Source organism: Punica granatum, chromosome 1 (genome assembly GCF_007655135.1).
Source record: "Punica granatum isolate Tunisia-2019 chromosome 1, ASM765513v2, whole genome shotgun sequence".
Classification (NCBI taxonomy): Eukaryota; Viridiplantae; Streptophyta; class Magnoliopsida; order Myrtales; family Lythraceae; genus Punica; species Punica granatum.
The window spans coordinates 5243070-5264911 of NC_045127.1; the positions used below are offsets into that span (position 1 = coordinate 5243070).

The following is a 21842-nucleotide window of genomic DNA, read 5'->3' on the forward strand; positions in this document are numbered from 1 at the left end:
ATATTCCATCTGTAAAGTAGTAAACTATTGTGTAGGTGTTACCATTAACAATGTAGGTTATTTATGGAGCGTGACCGTGGAACATATCATCAAACAATGGTGATAGGCCTAACACGTTCAGATCATTGTTAGAATTGGCCACTTCAAAATACGTGTCATATCCTTAGGTCAATTCAAGGAGCTTCAAGTATTAGAGTCGAAACCCCATGTTGACCACCCTAAAACATACATTTCCATGCTTTAGGGCAGTTCTTCCACTGCCAATGCATGCAATTCAAGCTCCCCAGCATACCATGGAAGCCGCTGGCCGCCCCCATCTACAACAATCTTTGGATATCGTCAGCATTATGGCTTCGCAAATATTGCACATCGAATACCAATATCACAACTTCGACAAAACTTTTTTAGGCACTGATTGGCAGTACTTTCACCTATTCGTGTAGAGTAATCAATGGCAACAGATGATACACCGTACGCCAACATACGAATTGCGACCGTGAACTTTTGCAATGAAGATATACCTGCTCTACCAATTGCATCGTCCTTTTATTGGAAATATGGATCAATAGCAGTGATCGAATCCATTATCTGCTAGAAGAGCTCCCGTCTCATTCAAAACCTTCGCCAGAAATATGACAGTGAGTACATTGGCTCTGGTGCGAAGTAGTCATTTCCTCTTGACGGTTTCTATCAATTCTTCTTTGAAGCCTCACGGAAGAGCTTTCGTCCTCCTCTTCCATTTGCATTAAGAGGTCGAGCATTTGCTCGTTCAAATCATCAAGCAATGACTCTTCAAGGAGAGAAAATTTCTCAGGTTGCCCGGGCTTTGTAGCCATTTATTGGAAATTGAGATCAGAAAGGGAAACGTGAGAGAAAATGTAGAATAAGCTTGTAATAGATGAGAGTGGGTGGTCGTGAGAAAATATGGTGGTCGAGGTTTTCATTTTATAGAGTAAAGTGTAACGGCTATATTTCAATGGCTACATTTCAATGCTATCTTGTAACGGCTATATATTAACGACGACAATTGTAACGGCTAGTTTGAAATTGATTCAAATTTAAACGTTTCAACGGCTATCTTTAAATTGATTAACTACTCCATTGTGTGATTTAAACGTTACATAGAAATTTAAATTGAAACTTGAACCAGAACTATGTTAAAATTGAAATTTAAATCTTAGCTACGTTACATTGAAATTTAAGACTTGCGAAACTTCTCCAGAAGATCAGCCAGCAATTGCGAATACACCACTCGTTGTTCCTTCGACATGATGGAGGTATCCATGGTGAGGAGCATTAATTTGTTTTTCTTTTCCTTTTCCTTTTTCAAATCCTCAAAGAGGTCAAGTCTTCCTGCTACTTAGCTTTTGAGCTCATTGTACATCTCATCCTTCTAGTCACTGAGCCCGGGCTCTTTGGATTTTCCTTTAAGATCCTTTTTCGGTGCTTTTGAGCCTTATGGATGAACCAGAGACCTCACAACATCCAAATCGACATTTGTCTTATCACAATTTGACGATGATGAGTAATGTTCAGACCCACTCATCTGTCCTCTTGGAGTCTCCGAAAATTTCCATTATATCGCATAGAGTTTGCCACTTGGGTTCGTGCCGAAGTATTTTCCAATACTTCTTGAAAGAGCAATCCTTTATGTACCTCAACACATATTCTTTGTGTGCCTCCACCATGACATCTTTCTCATTGGAACCGCTAATTTTGTCTCGACGTGCTTTTGCATAGCAGACAATGAAATGACTAATCCATTACTGATCTACCCCATTGTTTTCTTAGCGAATTTTCATTCTTCTTTATCAAACCGGGGTTACTATCGATAGTGCAATAACGATGGATCCAGAACCAAAAGCCATCGCATTTCTGGTGATGCCAACCGCGGAATCATTCGAGACATTCAACCATGCATTTATGAGGAGATCATCCTACTCCCAACGCCAATGAGAATTCTTTTGCCCGTCATTTTGAACTTCAACATCTTCGTCGTTTAGATCGACACCGTCGTGGCCGGACATTTGAGAGTATTGTGAACCCAAGGGAGTTTCGGGAGATTGTTGAGATGAGCCCCCGACATTGGCAGCACTCGAACCCGAGCCACTGTATTGTGATCAAATTGGAGAGACTATGTACCAATGCCTCCATGAAATTGTGGAAGCACGTGTGGATGATAAGTAGTTTGATAAAAGGGGCGATTTAGATGTTGGGAGAAATTTGAATGATGAGGGAAATTTGGATGTTTGGGTATGGAGATTGATAATTTGGATAATTTGAATTTTGAGACGAGAAATTGGGATTTTGGACCGAACTAGCCTCGAAAATGGGTTCCCGTTGCGAATGCTCTAAGGAAGAGCATATATATCTACACATCCCAAGTTTGAATCACCCTTAAGGCCAGCTTACACGACCTTTAGCCGGTTTACCCTATCTTGTGCACTTGAAAGCCTGTGTACCTTGACTCCATCCCTCTTCAGTACCTTGACTTTTTTTTTTTTGGATAAATGATGAAACTTCATTGATAACAGATGAATTTACATCAGAAACCAATACCATTTTCCTCTATACGGAGTAAAATAAAAAATACCCAAGAGCTACTCCCAAGTCAACTAGTTGCAGTATCAAAATGGTGAAACATATGCCTCGCAATGATAGAGTGTGCAATTTTGCATGAGAATCGAGGGAGAACAGACAACTTTGCTTTCACATCCGAGAAGATCTTTCGTATTATAATTGTTGGAGGCGAGACTTGATTCCGGTAGAGCCTGGCGTTCCTCTCCCTCCAGATGCAGTAAATGTAGTGAGTCCAGAGAAGTTTAAGACAAATAATATCCAGCTTCTTTCCACGGAGAGAGGAGACCCAGCAAAGTTCCGTATTCCAGTCGACATTGTGTTTGTTCATTCCAACACGGTCTAATAAACTTCTCCAAATCCCTTGGGTGATAGGGCATTCAAAAAAGAGGTGATTTCGGGTCTCCAATTCCAAACTACAGAATTCGCATTCGGGTGCAGTAATCGAGATTGTTCTAAACTTTGTTCCATCCGTCCATAGACATAACAGAAGAAAGAGACATTGTTCTAAACTTTGTTACTCGTGGACAATGGAAAAATGTATATGTTTGAAATGTACTGAATGCGTTCGAATTGATGAATGAATAAAGTAGCCATGAGAAAGGACCTCGGGCGAGGATCATTGTACAGTGAAAAGGATAACTATTCCAGTAAATGATGCTGGCCTTGGCATACTAGTAATTCCTGTAAAAGAAAGGACAAATGGTCTGTCTACACTGCAAGAACTCAGGATTAAAAGACGAGGAATAACAAATAAAAGATCTTTTACTGTAATATAATGTATGTAACCAAGCCACGACGATCACAAACAGATATTAGGATTACTGAAAAAAATAACGAAATAGACGCCTTCAATCAAATATCGAGCCGGTTCCGTCTGAACAGCCGGAAGAGAACTAAATTTAGCTCGAGCAAAAATTTACTTCCATGACACTGAATCAGACATAATTACAGGACTGCTACTGTCAAAAAAGGATTTGTTGTTCTGTTGGATGACCTCGTTTCTTTCTGCAAACAGCTTTTCCTAACTGTGCTCCTCTACACTATATACAACTGTACAACAATCCTAAGAATGGAGATCAGTTAGATGCTACGCAACCGATGTTCGCCATTGTTTCCGAAATTACTCACCGAACAATGCAGGTACATGTGAATCCCTTCAGTACAAAAAGACTTGCTACTTATAGCCATTAGTCCTCTCTAGAAACCCATCAGTAAGATGCTTCGCAACTGATGTTCGCCATTTTTTCTACAGTTATCAATCGAACAATGCGCCTACTAAGGAGTAAAATTCTTTAAGCATGGATTTTCTTCATTCGCAATACTCAATCCCGATATTTTACTTAAACAGAATAAACGTCGAATCATTTAAATCAACTATCCGTTATTTCTTATGGGGGATACCGAGGAGTATTTATGAACTATTAAGGTAAGAGGGGTGACCCTACCCTTCTATATACGTACATGAAACATTACGTGGGCCTAGCTTCATGGGCCATATTCTCTCCCCTTTTTGGTTTTTACCTAATTATGGACCAAGCCCAGGGTTAGGGTTGGGCCTCCACTTACGAGTCCGGGCGCCTCTATTTCATTTCATTTTGAATCGGCTTTAGCATTTTCGGTGGGATTAATTACACTAGAGGTACAAAATGTTTTAGAAATATATATTTGGTACAAAAGGTTTAAAACATAACAATTAAATATAAAAAGGTTAAAAATGTTTCTATCATATACATTTGATCCATTCCCGATTGATGTTGTTAGCCTGTGCTGAGATGGCAGCTGACGTGCAAGGGGTATCCAACGTGGCTTAAATTTAAAAATAAAAAATTCAATTTTAAATAATAAAAATATATAATAGAAAAAAAAAAAAGATGCCCCCACTGTTTTTGTGAGGATTAAGCGAGCGGACCGGCTGAATCTGATAGGGAGGTTTCCCCGGAAAATTGGACTCGAATTTGGGCCCATGGGCCCATTAACGTCGTCCAATTGATAATTCAAGCCCAATTACAACCCATGTATTGTTAAAGGGTTTGCTAAGTTACGGACGAGGTACTGTGACAGGATTCGCTAGAATAACATGATTAGCCTAGTTTAGGGTGACTCAGTGCTACGACAAGTGTCATTGTACTCCAGGGAGTGGTGAAGGACTTGAACAGAAGTTTTCTCAGTAGATCCTTCGAGAGAATTCTCGATTTTGCCCTCGATAACAAACCATTCTAGCATTGTCCTTTGCAGTATCAAATCAACCAGAATGCCTAGGTTGAAGTCAAAAAAGACCTCCATGTTGCCCTTTTTCTCGTTCCATTGAGGAAAAACGGGCTACAATGCACTTAAGAGAGCCAATATCGAGAGTTTGATAGTCCGAACTAGAAATAAATTTCCTTATCAAATTATATCAGTAAGATTATATTACAAGCGACATCACGCTCGTACATAAGTCATGGGGCCTTTTTCAGCGGCACGCTTAATTCATTATGGAAAAATCGACGTTACAGTACACAATAATATTCATCTTGGAAAGACGCTGAAGTTCCTTCACAAATAGCCTTTAATCAGGGGAAAGGAGGCAAGAGAACAAGCACAAGGGGAAAACACAAAGGCATAGAACAAAAGCACAGGGCGACGGGCATCATCATCATCCTCATCGGATAAAGATGTCAAAGCTTAGGTCTCACGCAGGCAAATAGCGCATTAGTCCACGGATCGATGACGTGGCGACAACCCTGTCTCTTTTTTTTTTTTTTTTTGTTGGGAGTATGGGTTGAAATCCCGCCTAAACCCCTCCTCCTTCTCATCCTCTCGCTCTCTCTCTCTCCCTCCCTCTGAAACCCTAACCTTTCGTACCGGTGAGTCGGGGTCGATTTACGATCGGTTCTCTGCGTTTTCTTGCGGTTTTTTTGGTATTTTCAGCTGATCCGGTCTCGTGTGATGCAGGATTCGCCATGAAAGGAGGTAGATCGAAGTCGCAGGTCAAGAACACCTCGTAAGTTGTCGTAAAAACTCGAACTTGTTCGCTCTATTTACATTTCTGTAGCTCGCGTGCGTCAACGTTGCCCGGATCGTGATCCCTCGATCTTAGATCTGGGACCTTGTGTTGTGTTTGTTCTGCTAAACTTTCTGATCTTTTAGTTGATTTGTCGTGAGAATTGGAATATGTGCTCCTCAGTTTGGAATTTTGCTGGAAAAGGTTAAAATTTTTGTTGAACTTTTCATGGAAATTCCGAGTTTGACGCACCTTTTGGTTGTTAATGAGACGCTCTAAATTGATGGCTTCTCACTGTAGTAATGTAAATTTTCATGTAGTATTGTATTTCCATGTGATCAGAGAAGAAATGAATATGTTTTATTGGGGAATTGAACACATTTAAACTGTTGATAAAACCAGGCACATGCTATGCAGCTTCACTGAGGAACTTGTTCGTGATTTAGTTTTTTGCTTGTCTGTTGTTTTGTAGGCTTTCTGTCAACAGGAAAGCGGGTGGGGCTTCGAAGCCAAGGAAACCAGCTAAGAAGGCTGTAAAGGACCCGAACAAGCCCAAGAGGCCTGCGAGTGCCTTCTTCGTTTTCATGTAATGATAAACGATCCTCACCTTTAATATCCTCTGCTTTTTATGCTGTGAAATGTTTTCTCAGCTTTTGGAATACAAAGGTAAAAAAAAATGTTCTTTTCTGTTTGGGTCTATGATATCTGCCTAGCTAGCTTTGATGCAGGAATTTTAGAGATTCACGGCTTTTGCATTTCTTTTCTCAAGGCCAAATATGCTTCGTAGGAGATATTCGTTTGCTGCGATGGTGATTTTAACTGCTTGCATATTGCTTATTGACTGGTGTAGGGAAGAGTTCAGGCAGACGTACAAGGAGAAGCACCCCAACAACAAATCGGTGTCTGTTGTAAGTGGCTTCACCAACTTCTTGTTAATTCTTTCTAGCTGTGTTCTTCGGCAGTTCGTACTGAAGTCACAATGTTGGCTATTGTGTGAATTAATTAGGAAAACTCTGTACTATTGTAGGTTGGAAAGGCTGGAGGAGACAAGTGGAAGTCAATGTCTGAGGCTGTAAGTTATCATTACTCTGAACAGCTCTCTCCCATCAGGGGCGTGTCTGTGATTGGAAAGGGGTGAATTTGGGTACAGTTTACTGATTGCTTCAAATCATTTCAGGAGAAAGCTCCCTATGTAGCCAAAGCTGAGAAGAGGAAGGTTGAGTATGAGAAGAACATGAAAGCTTACAACAAGAGACAGGTACAAGCTTTTATTTACCTGACGAGGAACTGTTTGCTGCCTTGATATGTGTTAATATGTAGAATATCGAATAGCTAATTATGATGCTCACATTGTTTGGTCAAAATTAGGCTGAAGGGCCAAAACCAGATGAAGATGAGTCTGAGAAGTCTGTGTCTGAGGTGAACAATGAGGATGAGGATGATGATGAGGAGGGCAGTGAAGAGGTTTGTTATCTTTAAACATTGTGAAGTCGTCGAACCGTGTTTATGTGTGTTCTGATTTGGGTTGCTCCGCTTATTTTTTACTTGCAGGAGGAGGATGATGATTAGGTGGGGGCAAAGGAAGATAGCTTTAGTGTTTATGTAGGTTGCCTCAGGGGCTTAAACGACTTCTTCCCTTATTTCTCGTGGCTATAATTGAATGTCATTTTTTTAGTGCCCTTTTTTCATGTGATTTTGGTTTTGCCCTTCATGAAAGATTATTACCCGCGGAAGGGTAAATCACCTCTGTGTTCTTCGCTGCTATAATGATAATATTTAAAGGGCTTTCTTCCCTTGTAGAGCTTTTATTATTGTTCAATCTCCACGTATGGTAGTTCCCCATCGGTTTCAGTCGTGGTTCTCTTGTGATTGAAACTCGTGTCATTGGAGCATCGACTCTATCTTCCCAACAGTTCGCCCTATCAAATTCGAAATTAGTAAGATGCCTCGATCTCAACCTACTGTATCGGCAGAACTGCAGTCTGGTCTTACGGTGGAGTTGGATTTTAAGAATGCATTATTGTGCGACAGACTTTTTATTTTGAAGTGGGCAAAGTTACTCAAGTAGCTTCTGCCCAAGAATTTGATAATTTGATGTGGTGGAAAGGAGCAGCATATGTATACACTCATCTCAAATTGATACATAATCTCAAAGTTCGAATCACCCTTGGGGCTAGCTTACATGGTGTTTCGCTGAAAGCCTGCGTATGAGATTCATGCACTTGGAAAGCCTGCGTATGAGACTCCTGCACTTGAAAGCCTGCGTATGAGACTGAGACCGTAAGGACTCGTGCACTTGAAAGCCTGCGTATGAGACTCGTGCACTTGAAAGCCTGCGTATGAGACTGAGACCGTAAGGATTAGTCGGACCGTAAGGATTAGTCGGACGAAATTCAGATATCTGATTTATATATTAAAAAAAAAAAGTAGCCTCTGTCCCTCTTTTGTACCGTAACTTTAATCTGTGCCATCCCAGTCTATAAACATAACAGAAGAAAGAGACATTGTTCCAAACTTTGTTACTCGTGGACAATGGAAAAATGTCCATATTTGAAATGTATTGGATGCGTTCGAATTGATGAATGAATCGAGTAGCCATGAGAAAGGACCTAGGGCAAGGATCATTGTACAGTGAAAAGGATAACTTCTCCAGTAAACGAAGTTGGACTAGGCATTCTAACTCCTGTACAAGGAAGGACAAATGGTCTGTCTACATTGCAAGAACTCGGGATTAAAGGACCTGGAATAACAAATAAAAGATCTTTTACTGTAATATAATGTATGTAACCTAACCACGAGGATCACAACCAGATATCAGGATTACCAACAAAAATAACGAAATAGACGCCTTCAATCAAATATCGAGCCAGTTCTGTCTGAACAGCAAGAAGAGAAGAACTAAATTTAGCTCGAGCAAAAATTTCCTTCCATGACACTGAATCTGACATAATTACAGGACTTCTACAGTCAAAAAAGGATTTGTTGTTCTGTTGGATGACCTCGTTTTTCTGCAAACAGCTTTTTCTAACTGTGCTCCTCTACACTCTATACAACTGTACAACAATCCTAAGAATCAAGATCAGTTAGATGCTTTGCAACCGATGTTCGCCATTGTTTCTGAAGTTACTCACCGAACAATGCCAGTACATGTGAAGCCCATCAGTACAATAAGACTTGCTGCTTATAGTCATCAGTCCTCTCTAGAAACCCATCAGTCAGATGCTTTGCAACCGATGTTCACCATTGTTTCTGAAGTTACAGATCGAACAATGCCGGAATATGTGAAGTTCACCAGTACCAAAAAGACTTGCTGCCTGGAGCCCTCAGTCCTCTCTAGAAAGCACGGCTCCCCTTGGTAGCCTCAGCTGCAAAATCAAAGAATTTGCATTTTTTAAGGAAATTCTTTAATCAAAATTAAATGCTTGGTTTTTATCTATTGCATTTAGACCTTCGATCTTGTTGTCCTCCACCCACCAGATTGGTCTCTCTTTGCAGTGTAGGAAAATCTCTCGATAGCCTTTAGAGCATCAGTCCCTTGATCACTTACTGGCACCGAATGCTGCATTGTAATGGAGAAATTAGTAATAGTTTCTCGGTTTAAGTATTGAAGCATCCAACCTTCCACTAAAAGAAACCACCTTTGATGCATCTTATGTTAATCGAACAGTGTAAGAAGAATTATACTACTTACTTTTTCCTTCAGTGAGCTGTCTTCTAATGCCGCACTGTTCTTAATGTCCAGATGATCGGCATAAAACAAGATCTGCACCAGGAAGAATTCCTGAGAGTCAGATTGAAGAAACACTCTAGAGAATACAGAGATATCTGTTTCAAAGACGAACCTTGTTCAGCAAGTGGGTGTTAGATGAATCGGTTGCCATTATCTGCACACCGAGGCAATTCCCAGGAGAAACGCAGAACGGACAAAAGATGGTCTTGAATACACACCCATCTTCCTCAGACCAAGTGCCTCCCTCGGGGTTCCCAGCAGGAGCACTTCTATAGATCTGTGGATCCACAGATGAAATCTCACTTACAATAACCGGTATGCTTGTCGATACGTTCACTTGACTAGGTTTAGGTTTCCCTTCCAACAGGGATGCCAAATGAACTTTGGATGAAGAAGATAATGAACCGGTAACTAATAAATTGTTCTGAGGAAGGCCCAACGAGCTTCTGCAAAGAGAGCATGAAATTCTAAGTCTTTCATCCATAGCGGAAGAGGGCTCAGGGAGTGCAAAATTACTCTCCATTCTATGGAGAGGAATGTCTGTTTTCTCGGATGACTTTGAGAAGCAATTAGCAGCATCAAACTCTATTCTCCTGTTTGAGTCCCTATAGACCATAGGGTGACCATCTTCATCATCAACAACCATCGCCGAAGTCATGAGCCTTCTCCTTTTCTGGGTATGAGAATTGACACTTGAGTTCAAGAATAATTCCGTTTCAGGTTTCAAGATCGAGCTGTTGGCAGGAGCTTCTCGTTCAGGAGTAGTAGTAACTGTTGAACACTGAGCCATGGAGGGGGTTAACCCAGGAGCATTTAGGGACATTGACTGAGGAGAGAGTAACTGATCAGGGAACTCCTCAGAATCATGAACAATCGTTGAACCTGAGTTATCCTTGAAAAGTGATCCTGAACTGGGTGAAGTTATACTGCTATTTGAAAAGGGGGTTTCCTTGAATATGCATATATCTGTGTCTTCTTCTTGGAACGGACTGGATAAATATGCCGTGGGCCTGCTTATGAAGGATAAAATGTTAGATTGTTGTCAATATTCTACAATTTTGAATAACCAAGACCCATTTATGGATCTGCAACTGTTCTGTTTTGAAAACACTAATAAACCATAAGACAATCTGTAAGTTATTGGCGATAACTTTAGGAAGAACCTACTTTGACAACAGATATAAAGTTCAGTCTGAAATTAAAATTTCAATGTGGAAATGGTTTCAGAATTTACCGTGAAGAATTCTCAAAGTCATTATCCAGGTCTATGTAATCTTTGCAGCTTTTATTCTTCATTGCCGATGCCTGCAGACCTACCTGAGCTTCAAGGCCACTTTGAGATTTTAGCTGGGCAAAATGTAGATTTTCTGAGCAGGACACTACTTTCTCTGAATTATGAACCAATTTATTTATGTTTTGGTTTTTCTTTCTTGGGAGAACTCTGCTATTTTTTGGGCAAGCAACTGTTTCTTCCTTCACAGTACAACAGTCTGACTGGTCTGCCTTGCTGATTTGAACGCGTTCCTGCAAATAAATTTAGATGGAAAGTCATTTAGCTGGCTCATTAATCTACAGTAGCTAGACCCAAAAAATAGAGGTGTCTGCCGACATAAATAAATAAGGAGCCAACCTTGACATCTCTGAAGAATGACTTTAAACCCTCCACTGAGATATCAAAGTCGTCATACAGTTGAATGGAATTCCTTATCCACTTTGAAATGTATGCTCTATTTCTTTCTTCACGATAGCGCTCATCTGTTTTGGATAAATATATATACTGGATAAATCCACAACAAACCAATTTTGAACGGGAAAAAAGGCTCACAAAAATGCTGAAGATTGATGATCATTTGAATAAATAGGCATAAATACCCAACAAAATGATGGCCCCATAATCATCCATATGTCGTATACAGCGACCTGAATATAATTAGAGAAGGCTGTCAGAAAAGCACTGTATTGTTTAGCACATGTTCTAATTTGTTTTAATTGAGAAGCAATTAACTTAAAGAGTTCAACTATCTCAACTGATATTTGGTCATATTTTTACCTACAGCCTGATTTAGAGCACGAAAAGCTTGCTGGCAATACCATTCACTTCCACTTAGAAGGTTTTTAGATGACTTGTAAGTGTCATTATACTTTTTCTTCAATCCAACTTGAATATCATTCCTGAGGAGAGCTCAAAACAGTTTCAGCCAATTATGCTACAAGCCAGATCACCACAAACACCTCTAAGGTAGAGCACTTACACATTTGGGAATGGAATGCCAACAACAATCTGCCAAAGTTAAGGAAATCCAAGTCGAGGACGATAATTATCATTATATGATAATTGCAACCTAAATTTTTATTAATAAGTCATTTCTCTTTTGCTCGACAAGCTGAATGATGCTTGTAGCTATACACAGGAGCTTTCATGTACCAAATCTACAATTAGCCTCTTATGACTCCGATTAAATATTGAACTTTGTGATGGCATGATCGACCGTAGAAAACTCTTATATTTCAGCACAGTTCAAGATGCTTCTCACTAAAATTTATTGCCCTCAGCATTTATCCTGTAGAGAAATGAATAAGTAGTAGAAGACATAGTGAAGGTAATAATTGGCATGTAATATTAGGATACAACCGCCCGAGCATTATTATCAGAAAAATCGATTCCTTCAGAGACCTGAAAGCAGGAAACAGTAAGTGGATCTTATTAGATACAACTATACTTGTCAATGAGGGACGAATTCTTTTTTAAATCACACTTTGGAAATTAAATTGATTATTCACCTTTCCTCGACATACTGCTAAGAAAGCAGCCCCTTCTTTCTTCAGCTCCTCAGTTGAGTTCACTTTATTGGACTGGCTAAGGTCTTGTTTCTTCAATTTTTTCTTTCTTGGGACCACAGGTTTACTACCTCGGCGAACAGCATCACAATAACCTTTCAAAACTGGTTCAAAATCATCCTGATTTCCTCCCCTAGGTTCTGTATTTGTCTACACCAAATTAGATAACAATTTCAAGAGCGACCTGAAGCTTTAGAAACTATGACAGATAAATATCAGGTGAACCGTGAATCACGAAGTTACAATACCTACAGTTTTCCAGAGGCAACCATCAATTGGACACTTGAAAGGAAATATTACAGCAACAAGCTATGGACACCCTACCAAAATAAGGTAAAGCAGCAAAATAAGAGAGATGAAAAAGTCCTTACCAAGGAAAAGAGATTTCAGTGCACCTAATTGAGACCATTGACCTGTTTCACGCCATCGCTTGCACAATTTCTCCATCAATTTGTAACTTGGAAAAAAAATAAGAGATCCGCCTGGAACAATCTTCAGAATTTCCTCTAAAGATCTGCCTAGTGCATCCTACAAACAGCAAATGAAATCAGATGCAAAAGGAAATTAATATTTTTGCCTTGAGGTGGAGAGCCCACAGCAGATCGACCTAAGATCGAGAAAGGATTAAAAAGTTCAAGTTACCTGGAATGCGTATCCATCTGCAGTTTTGTAACTTGAATTCAGGGAATAGTTGCCTGGTCCAGTGGAGATTATGCCTGCCCAAACCTGCACAAAAGGAGGGGGGGGGGGGGGGGGGTGAGTTAATGTCATCATGATGCCTATATAATGGAACCAATCAACAAACGGAATGCCAAAGAGAAGAGAAACCTGTGATTTGACATCGATTACATGCGGAGCCTCCAGACAAGTGCCAAACTGAACTCCAAGCTCAGACGAGAAAGAATTCATTGGCGAGAGGGTCCTAAGTAGGAGAAAAGGAGAGAGAAAAAAAAAGGGTCATTGTTGAATTCCGCCACAGAGATATGGGTTTTCTTGAGATTGAAGGCAAGAAGCATCCAAAAAACTGCAGACTAATGAACAGTCTGAAGTTTTTAACATGGTCGCCAATTAATTGAATGCATATCATCATAGAATGCTTACCCAGATGTCAAGATGACAGACAAAGAAAGATCTGTAATGTCTTTGAACACAACTGCTGGATTCAAGCACCATAAGCTCAAACAGTGTATTGGGTACCCTAAACCAGTTCCTGCAATATAAACAATTTTTTGTGTAATGTGAGCAAGTTTAGCAACTAGTAACAGAAGAGATAAACTAAGGCTTCAAGAATTGCAAAGTGTCTTCAATTATTATGCTGTTATTCAAATATCTTTTGGTATGCATAAGAACGTGTATTTATTTGAGATGAGAGCCATGGAACATTGTTTGTGTTGCCATTTTCATCAATTAAGTGTTCAGCAATTTTCAGTAGAGCATGAAATTCTAACGATGGATAACATGGCGTATCAGACTACAGAAATCCCCATACTGCAACGGATGACTGAATAAGGTTTTCTCATGAAAAAAGGGTGGAAATAGAGCCTCATTCAACATAACCAAACTCTGGGCTTATTGATCTTCCTTCACTATTACTATTTCTTTATTTTTAAAAATTCTGGATCCAGAAGCTCTAGAAGTAGAAATCACTTACTGGCATCTCTCTTAATATATCGTTGTAAGGCAAGCTGATAATCAAGAATGTGAGACCCATTGCGGCAAAAAAAATAAGTGAGCGAAGAGAATAGCCCTGCATCATATAGTCAAATTCAGTTTTATATAAGAATGGGACATATATATCCACTCAGATTGAAAATTAGTAAATCATGAGAAAGCATGCTTTCATAGAGGTACAACCTTCCAGAGTAATCACTGACATGCCGCTTAGATGAGGCGTCTCCAACTCTAGATCTGTAGCAGCTTTAATTGCCTGACCAGAAAAACTGGGTTCAAGTAATGCAAATAGTACAAATAATTGCAGCCGAAAGCAAAAAAGAAAGCACCTTGGTAGCACACTCTAACAATATGGGAAAGCACTGCTGCGAAATATGAGCTTCTTGTAGCTCTTTTATGGCCTTATCACCTGTCCAGCTATAGCATGGGAACAATAGCATCCGTAAGACAGAATACCAATCATATCCCCAATCATATCTCAGTAAAGAATGTCAATATCATGAAACTACATGCAGAAATTTATAATTAGAATAGTTTCACTCTAAGGCATCAGCTTGTCAAATACTCTTCTCATGCCAATCCAGAATATCCCATACGGAAAAACTATATACGTCAGGAATTTATGCCAGGAAACCATAGTTTGCAAATCATGAAACTAAATGACAACCAATGAAGAGTCAATATTATGGGTGGTATCAATGAAGCCTAAGTAGGCAATTTGCACATTCAGCATAACATTGTAAGAAATGATAAGTTTAAGAATGGAAGACACCTAAGCTATATATCTTCTAATTATCAAAGGAACCAAGTACAATTGGCCAGTAAAGAGACATGATAAGTTACTTCCATTTTAAAATATAACAACTCTTTTGTGATCACACAAAACAAAAAATAAGACATAAATCCATATAACAAACGGAGCTCCAGAACTGGCAACTAACTGAAAACTCTTGATAACTGATAAACTGTAGCTTCCAAATTGATTATTAATTCCCCAAAATAGATAATCATATTTTCTATATTTAGGAAAATGTAAATACAGAAAGAATAAGTGAATGAATCTCACCAAGAAACATAATGCTGAAACTCTCTCTTCTCAAGGGTACTTTTCCTGCGCTCCATCCAACTTATGAGGTCCTACAAAGATGATGTACTGTCAATTTTAAGAGAACTTAGTAAGTAGAAATCAAATACAGGCGCACTAGACTACATTCTTTTACCTGTGTTACTTCACATAAAGGTTGGTAAATCAGGGCATTAATTGGGCAGAGTTCCTCTAGTTCACTGTGCAATTCTATTACAAAAAACAAACTTATAAGTAATGCCAGTAAAAATGCGTAAGTCAGCAGAGTGAACTACTTTCTCACATACTCTGTAGAACATCTTCTTCAATGTCCACGCTACCAGCTTCACGAGCAATGTCCTCTATATTGCTGAAAGGCAGATTAAACCATTCAGAAACGGAAGCAAATAACAGTAAGACTTTTTTTTCTCTTTTTTTTTTCCTGGGCGATAATTGAGTAAGAATGATTTAATATTACTAATGCCCAAAATAAATAAATTTCGAGCCTCTCAGAATAAATGAAGCATGTCAAAACAAATTTGATGGGATAAAAGAAATCCTTAGAAATGTAAGGAACATATGTGCCCAAGATTGGGCAAATATTGATATGCCCCTGAAATTTGATTGGCATCTGCTTGAAAATTTAGACAAATCTATTTGAAGTAAGGTTGGATAACATACTGGGCTTCATCAAATATTAGAATTGCTCCCTTAATATCTACATCCATTGCTCCACGAATGACTGGGTTAACAACGTAGCTATACGGGCAGAAAACCAACTGTGCATCATCTGCCATGGATCGAGCCGCATAATATGAACAACCTGAAGAATAACAAAGTTTCCACTTGAGATATATGGTTACCATGCAAAGCAAAGGAACAGAAGAAAGATGATTGATGTAACAGAAACCTCTCACAACTTGACCGACTTTGACAAGATCTTCAATATCATGAGCCTCATGGCACCCTCCTTTCTGAAGGGATGGATGAGCTTTAACTTTGTTTGCATTTCTGCAGTACAGAGAAATTCACAGTTCTGTCAGTATCACTTTTATATACTTGCTAACCATGGAAGAACAGGAAGCAAGAGAAGTGACTGACTTGAACTCACTGCAACCCACATCTCTATTCCGTAAAAGCAACTTGCTGAAAAATCATTAACACCAATTAGAAGATAAAAACAAATGTATTTGGAGAAAAAGTTATCTCTTCAAGTTAAAATAGCACCATTCTTCATCAAGATTCTCTCTTCCTCGTAGTTGTGGATTCGTGCAGTAATGTTTTCGAGAAGCCTGAGTGTAAAGAGAGAGAATACATCAGCAATGTACATTAATTTCCACAAAACAAACCTTGCCACAAGTATTTGAACTCAACCTTTTTTCTCGGTAGAAATTTGAACTCAACTTCACTTAGTAAAACTCTTGCTAATCATAAAGGCATACGCGATAAAACTATTTAGACTCAACTTCACTTAGTAAAACTCCTTCTGATCCAAGGAACCAAACACATGAATCGTGTATCAACTAAAAGTATCAATTTGAACTATTTCATAAGCTAATGTTTAAATATATATATATATATATATATGTATGTATGTATGTATGTACGTTAGACAAATACAAGTAATTGTCATGTAGTCACTGAAGAAGCCAACAATAGCCAAAAAGCACCCTCAGAACAAGTAAGTACATATCCATGGTGAATGTCAATTTAAGTACACTGAACAAATTAGTTATTAGTGGTATAAGCAAAGGGACCATCCAATTAATAAAAACATAATTACAGGGACAGGTCATAATAACATCAGCATTTCGCCTTTGAGATTGCATGGTGAAAATTTGGCATCACCATTACTATGAGACAAAAGTATCCATTCATTGAAATTTGAAGTTATATATTCCAACAAACCCACAAGTTAAAGGGGAAAAAATAACATACCAGAACAGCCATTGGCACCCGATAAGCAGTTTTCCTATATTCCCGTATGACTTGGGAAATCTGTGAATGCGTCCTCCTAAAGAAACATAACAGAATGAACAGATCTGTAAGGTGCTGTTTATCTCATGAGCACATTTACAGACATCGCTATTATTTTTTTGGGATATTTAGAATGTTGTGACTCGTATATTAATAGCCATTGATATTTAAAGAAGGGAACATTTAGATCAATGATTTGATGCATTATTATCTAAATTCACTAGTTCCATGTCACGGCAAAACTGAAGTGCGCAAACAATTGGCCTGAGGTAATAACCAAAAAGAGGTAAACATAGTTTTAGCATAAAGCAATGCCCAGTTCTTCCAAGGACCTGAACTTCCTATGTCTGCAAGCATATAAGGGGTAACGAAACCTACGATGAATAGAAGATTGTGGGTGCCAATTTTTTCTTGGCCTTGCTGTTGCTCTCTGCCGGAGGTTGAACTGACTCAGCATTTCCTTGCCCTGTGTAAATATATCGCACATCAGCGATCATAAATATCAAAAAAGTATAAAAAAAAATTTCAAGTGCTCTTAAGCCCCCGGATTAAAACAAAAGTTAAGCTGCTACTTCAGAAACAAAGATCTCTCATTAAGGTGTTTCAACTGCTTGCTCGGAAATCATATTTACCCAAAATTTATTAAATCAGCAGGCTTATCGGTATCCTTGTTTGTGCCAATATGCAACTTTCAATCATGAAAAACCATGAACTAGGATACTGCTGATCGTGGAGAAGTTCTCAATTCCAAAACCGAAACTCAGGACTCAGTTGGCCTTTTCTAGCAGAACAAAAGAGGAGACTAGCATTTGAGATTCCTAGAAAAGCCGACACGCTCAAAGATCCTTTCTTACACCATTTTCTGAAGAAAATGGAGGATTCTCCGGGTCACATTCGTCCAAGAAATGGAGCAGAAAAGCTTCAGAAACCAAATCTAATGCAAATCGGCGTACCTGAAGGCTCAACTTCAGGCACAAATCCTCCGCCATAGTTCAACGGATCAGTGAAAGCCTCGGGAGCGGGCTTCAACTGTGAGGGGTTCACATTCCGACTCTTGAGCTTGTAATTCTGCTGCCACGCGAGGGTCGAGCAGAGAAGGGACAGCGACTTCCCCGTACCGGTTGGAGACTCGAGCAGCGCATGGCAGTGGCCGTCCCTCTGAGCTCGGTCGAGCGTGGAGATGACCCGTCCCATGAACGCGAGCTGGGTCCCGTACGGCTGGTAAGGGAACTCCACCGGCGTGCCTCCGATGTGGAACACATTGTTGGCGGACTTGCTCGGGTCAGTGTGGAGCTTGGCCTTAGGGTTCTTGGGCGGATTCGCAGAGACCATGGCTGGGTCTGTGTTGAATCAACAGGGCTTCTCTTCGAAGCCAGAAAGCTTGCTAATGGCTGTCAATGCCGACTGGTCGGAGAAATTTTTGGATTATTTTAGGGTTTTTTGGCGGGAAATTTTTCGGAGTTCGCTCTCTGGGCGGGGTTTCGGCACAATTCGGCTATGAGGGAAAGGCGATGGCAAAATGGTAATTCTGGCCACTGATGTTGAGAAAATGATTTTGTAGTAAGATTATGAATTAATATTTAGGTTAACGTTGAAATAAGGTTTCGAGCTTCCCTCTCCCGACCGGCGAGAGGCAGTATTCACCATATGGTATATGTCCTAATTGAAAATGAGCGTACACACGGTACTGATAATTACAATTTATCCGGTGCCTGCTAAATAGCTATCAACCGGTACCAATGAAACTACACAAGTCGAACTACAAAAATTTGGATCTTCAATTAACTTGTACATGGGGCTAGAGTAGAGAGAAGTGGTACAGATTGTACAAGAGAAGAGAATCATCCTGGTACAAACGGTAAATTCTCGCGCTTCAAAAATAAGTAAGATATACGAGAGGAGCTTCGCATGCTGAAGGATAAAGAAGATTTTTCTGATGGCCACAGGTTCATATATGTATTGCCATTATTGAAGAACAAACAAGCAGAGATTTTTCACCCTGCGAGAGTGCTTCTTGTGTTTTCTAATGAGGCTGGTGAACCTTTAGGATGTCGAATATCTGTTACTGCTGCACCTTCGAGAGCCCATTTCTCATTTTCTTGTTTCCTCGATTCCTCTCTGGACTTGATTGCGTGCGGATAGCATAGAAGAACGCAAGTTTGCAACCTCTACAAGTATATCCAATGCTGCAGAAGACAAACTCAGATAAGTCACCTTTGCTGACCTATTAGACCTTCATGTTTCGTTTAGGAAACAGAATATCTGAGAAATCAGAAAGGGTGTGGATTGTGAATGGCGAAGAGAAATTTTCTGCAAATTTTCAAGAATGTGTGAAGTGAATCGTGTAAAAGCACCTGTCTCGAAAGAAGCTTGAGCAGCCCGCAGCTTCGGAGATACCAAAGTTCCAAATACCGAGAGTGATTTAGATCGCTCCTTCTTGACCTAAACAATTAAGACTCGAATAAACTCATTTGCTTTCACAATGTAGTTCCAATGTAACAATAATACTCAAGTGAAAAGCAAAAAGGTAAAAATTATCGCAGGGACATACACTTACTAGGTCATCAACTGTCGTATGAGAACCATCGCTTTTCGAGAGATCCTCCTGATTTTCTTCAAGTTTAAAAGAAAAGAGGGTCAGAAAGCAAATGATAGAATTGAGGTGCCATTGTAGCACAAGCCTAGATGCAAAGAAGGCAAGCTATTGTATCATAAGAGGGCTCAACAGCAAGGCCTGTACTTTGACAACCTGAGTCCAAGTCTGACTCGCCAACTTAAGACTGATAAATACCAGAAAGAAAGACAAAACAATACCGGAAATCTGGGATGGACACCGCTGTCGCAGCTGAGGACTGTCGGGTTTTTCTTCTCCAGAGGAACAGATCCCATTTTCGAAGGAAGCCCATTTACGCAAGCTAAACTGAGGCTGCCTCATAATGGACTCGTCAACTATACATTTTAAGACACAAAACTCAGAAAAAGATAAGCTAATGTAGAAAGAGCAGTGTCTATTAGATGCAAAAGTAATCATCGACCATCTCAACAAAGCAAAACTACCGATTGTCACAATTGGTGATTTAAGAGTCGTCTCAATACTGAATCTTTATAAATGCTGAAGCTTTGATATTAATGGCACTAACCGGAAACCGACACCCACAAGGTTCACAAGTTCAATCAAGAAATACACTATGACGGCGGTGTTCTCCTAATTACATTCGAAACTGAAATACTCTTTATCGTAGCAAAGCGTGTAACGAAGAAATGGATAGAGCAAGTGTAGCTTACATTCGTGTTGGGTCATCTCCAAATATGTCGAAGCCAAATGGTCTTTGAGGTCCAATGAAGCACTGCTGACACGCGAAACACCCATCGAATGTCTAGCACTGGCTAATTCAAACCACCCCTTTCAAGTTCAAAACAAATCAAATCTCAGCAGCAGCTCGAAGATCACTTTTCAGGTTAAGTAGTTCCAGAAAAGCTCATATATTTCCATCATCGGCGTGATGTAAACATTTTCCCATTATCATGAACCAAATTAAGAATCACACAACGCGCTCGAATGATTTCCATACGAATTGAAACCAAAAAAAAAAAAAAATCGAACAAACCTGACGAAGTGTTGAAGCCAGAGATTCCATCAGGGTTAGGTAACCCTCCAAGGAATCAAGAAATTCAAGAACTTTTTCATCGGAATCTCCATTGCCGTGCACCGCAGCAGCTTCCTCTTCTGCCATGGAGATCTTCATGGCCGGCTCGGTTACGAAGGAGATCCTCCGTCCGGTCCTCCCCACATCACTTTATCAGAAAAAGGGAAATTTGGTTTCGGGTCCTTTACTTTCATGTTATTCCATTATGCACCCTGTAGTTTTGGCCAAGGACCAAGGTCCGACATACTAGAGGAATTTTAAGGTATGATACAAACATGGGAAATATGCATAGGAATATAATCATTATATTAATATTCCTATGCAATATAATCATAAGGTATTTTAAGGTATGATACAAACTCCTTGGTTTTTTTTTTAAATAATAAATCAACTTTACTCTACTCAATTATGTTCTATCACAATTTCAACATTATAATCATTATTGTTTTGTTCTTTCTTCCATTTAATAATAATTCCTCACTCATTCCTTTTCTTAACACTTTTTATAATCAATTTTTTTAATAAAATAAATTTTTCATCTACTTTCACATCTATATATCTATGCATATATATTATCACATTAATATATTTGTCAACACTTACAATCATTACACAAAATCAAATTAAGTTGGATCACTAATCTAACTCGACAATCAAACGTAATCGATGAGAGCGAGTTCGTGTAAGTTGTGATGAATCTATATCTATATATATATATATATGAAAGCAAGATATAAGATGGCCCGGTCAAATGGCTTTGGAATGCTCCGTTTTTAAATGGAATTTTCTTGAATTTTTTAGTTTTAAAAATTTTAAATTATCTTTTACCACAAAATTAACAACAAAATCTTTCAAAATTATTTTTTATTATAATATTTCATTTAAAAAAGGCCGAAAGTATCATAAAATCTTTTGAATATTATGGTGATCTTCAATTAAGCGCAATATGAATTTTCTGAATGAAACTTTGTAGGTTTTTATCTTTTCTATTTTGTAATTATTTTTAATAAAGATATATTTTTTAAAGATATCTCATCACCAAAATTCGTTTTCTTTTTTATTTTAGGAATTATTTTTAATAAAAATATTTTTTAAAGAGATCTCGTCATAAAATATGATTTCTTTAATTCTAATAATTTATATAACATAACGTATTTGAAACGAATGAGAAGATTTTATTAAATGTATAGATAGATATTATTTCCTAATCTTCAACTTTTTAAAATAAAAGTTAACATTTCATCACATAAATATAAACATCAAAATAAGTATATATTAGTATGTATTCATACATAATATAAATAAATTAATATATGACGTTAAAACACTTGGTTTCTAATTGGAATTTAATAA

The 21842-nt window shown here is 38.8% G+C and overlaps 3 protein-coding genes across 5 annotated transcripts; 1 reads left to right on the forward strand and 2 right to left on the reverse strand.

Moving 5' to 3' along the window:
- The first annotated feature begins 5300 nt into the window (after window positions 1-5300).
- On the forward strand, window positions 5301-7382 carry LOC116203682 (high mobility group B protein 3-like). Its single transcript, XM_031535550.1, has 8 exons — window positions 5301-5426; window positions 5515-5563; window positions 6036-6149; window positions 6414-6471; window positions 6591-6635; window positions 6741-6821; window positions 6932-7027; window positions 7115-7382. Exons 2-8 carry the CDS (start codon window positions 5523-5525, stop codon window positions 7130-7132), a joined length of 453 nt encoding a protein of 150 aa, XP_031391410.1. The 5' UTR covers window positions 5301-5426; window positions 5515-5522; the 3' UTR covers window positions 7133-7382.
- Window positions 7383-8377: 995 nt separating this feature from the next.
- Window positions 8378-18394, reverse strand: LOC116203642 (Fanconi anemia group J protein). 2 transcript variants are annotated; one of them, XM_031535480.1, is made up of 28 exons: window positions 17796-18394; window positions 17221-17308; window positions 16804-16879; window positions 16093-16157; window positions 15967-16011; window positions 15776-15876; window positions 15547-15688; window positions 15174-15235; window positions 15023-15096; window positions 14869-14939; window positions 14132-14219; window positions 13986-14058; window positions 13783-13878; window positions 13233-13341; window positions 12960-13053; window positions 12774-12857; window positions 12503-12659; window positions 12075-12271; window positions 11923-11967; window positions 11546-11574; window positions 11344-11465; window positions 11166-11213; window positions 10924-11048; window positions 10528-10817; window positions 9406-10303; window positions 9255-9326; window positions 9038-9122; window positions 8378-8928 (listed from the first exon to the last, which is right to left on the reverse strand). In XM_031535480.1, exons 1-28 carry the CDS (start codon window positions 18172-18174, stop codon window positions 8897-8899), a joined length of 3747 nt encoding a protein of 1248 aa, XP_031391340.1. In that variant the 5' UTR covers window positions 18175-18394; the 3' UTR covers window positions 8378-8896. The 2 variants fall into 2 exon arrangements, with proteins under 2 accessions (XP_031391340.1, XP_031391331.1); XM_031535471.1 differs by having other exon boundaries at window positions 9012-9122; window positions 17796-18392.
- Window positions 18395-18562: 168 nt separating this feature from the next.
- Window positions 18563-20618, reverse strand: LOC116203660 (coiled-coil domain-containing protein 115). 2 transcript variants are annotated; one of them, XM_031535525.1, is made up of 6 exons: window positions 20451-20618; window positions 20128-20245; window positions 19657-19791; window positions 19400-19455; window positions 19197-19284; window positions 18563-19028 (listed from the first exon to the last, which is right to left on the reverse strand). In XM_031535525.1, the coding sequence occupies exons 1-6, from the start codon at window positions 20586-20588 to the stop codon at window positions 18934-18936; spliced, it is 630 nt and encodes a 209-aa protein (XP_031391385.1). In that variant the 5' UTR covers window positions 20589-20618; the 3' UTR covers window positions 18563-18933. The 2 variants fall into 2 exon arrangements, with proteins under 2 accessions (XP_031391385.1, XP_031391377.1); XM_031535517.1 differs by having other exon boundaries at window positions 19394-19455.
- Window positions 20619-21842: the final 1224 nt, after the last annotated feature.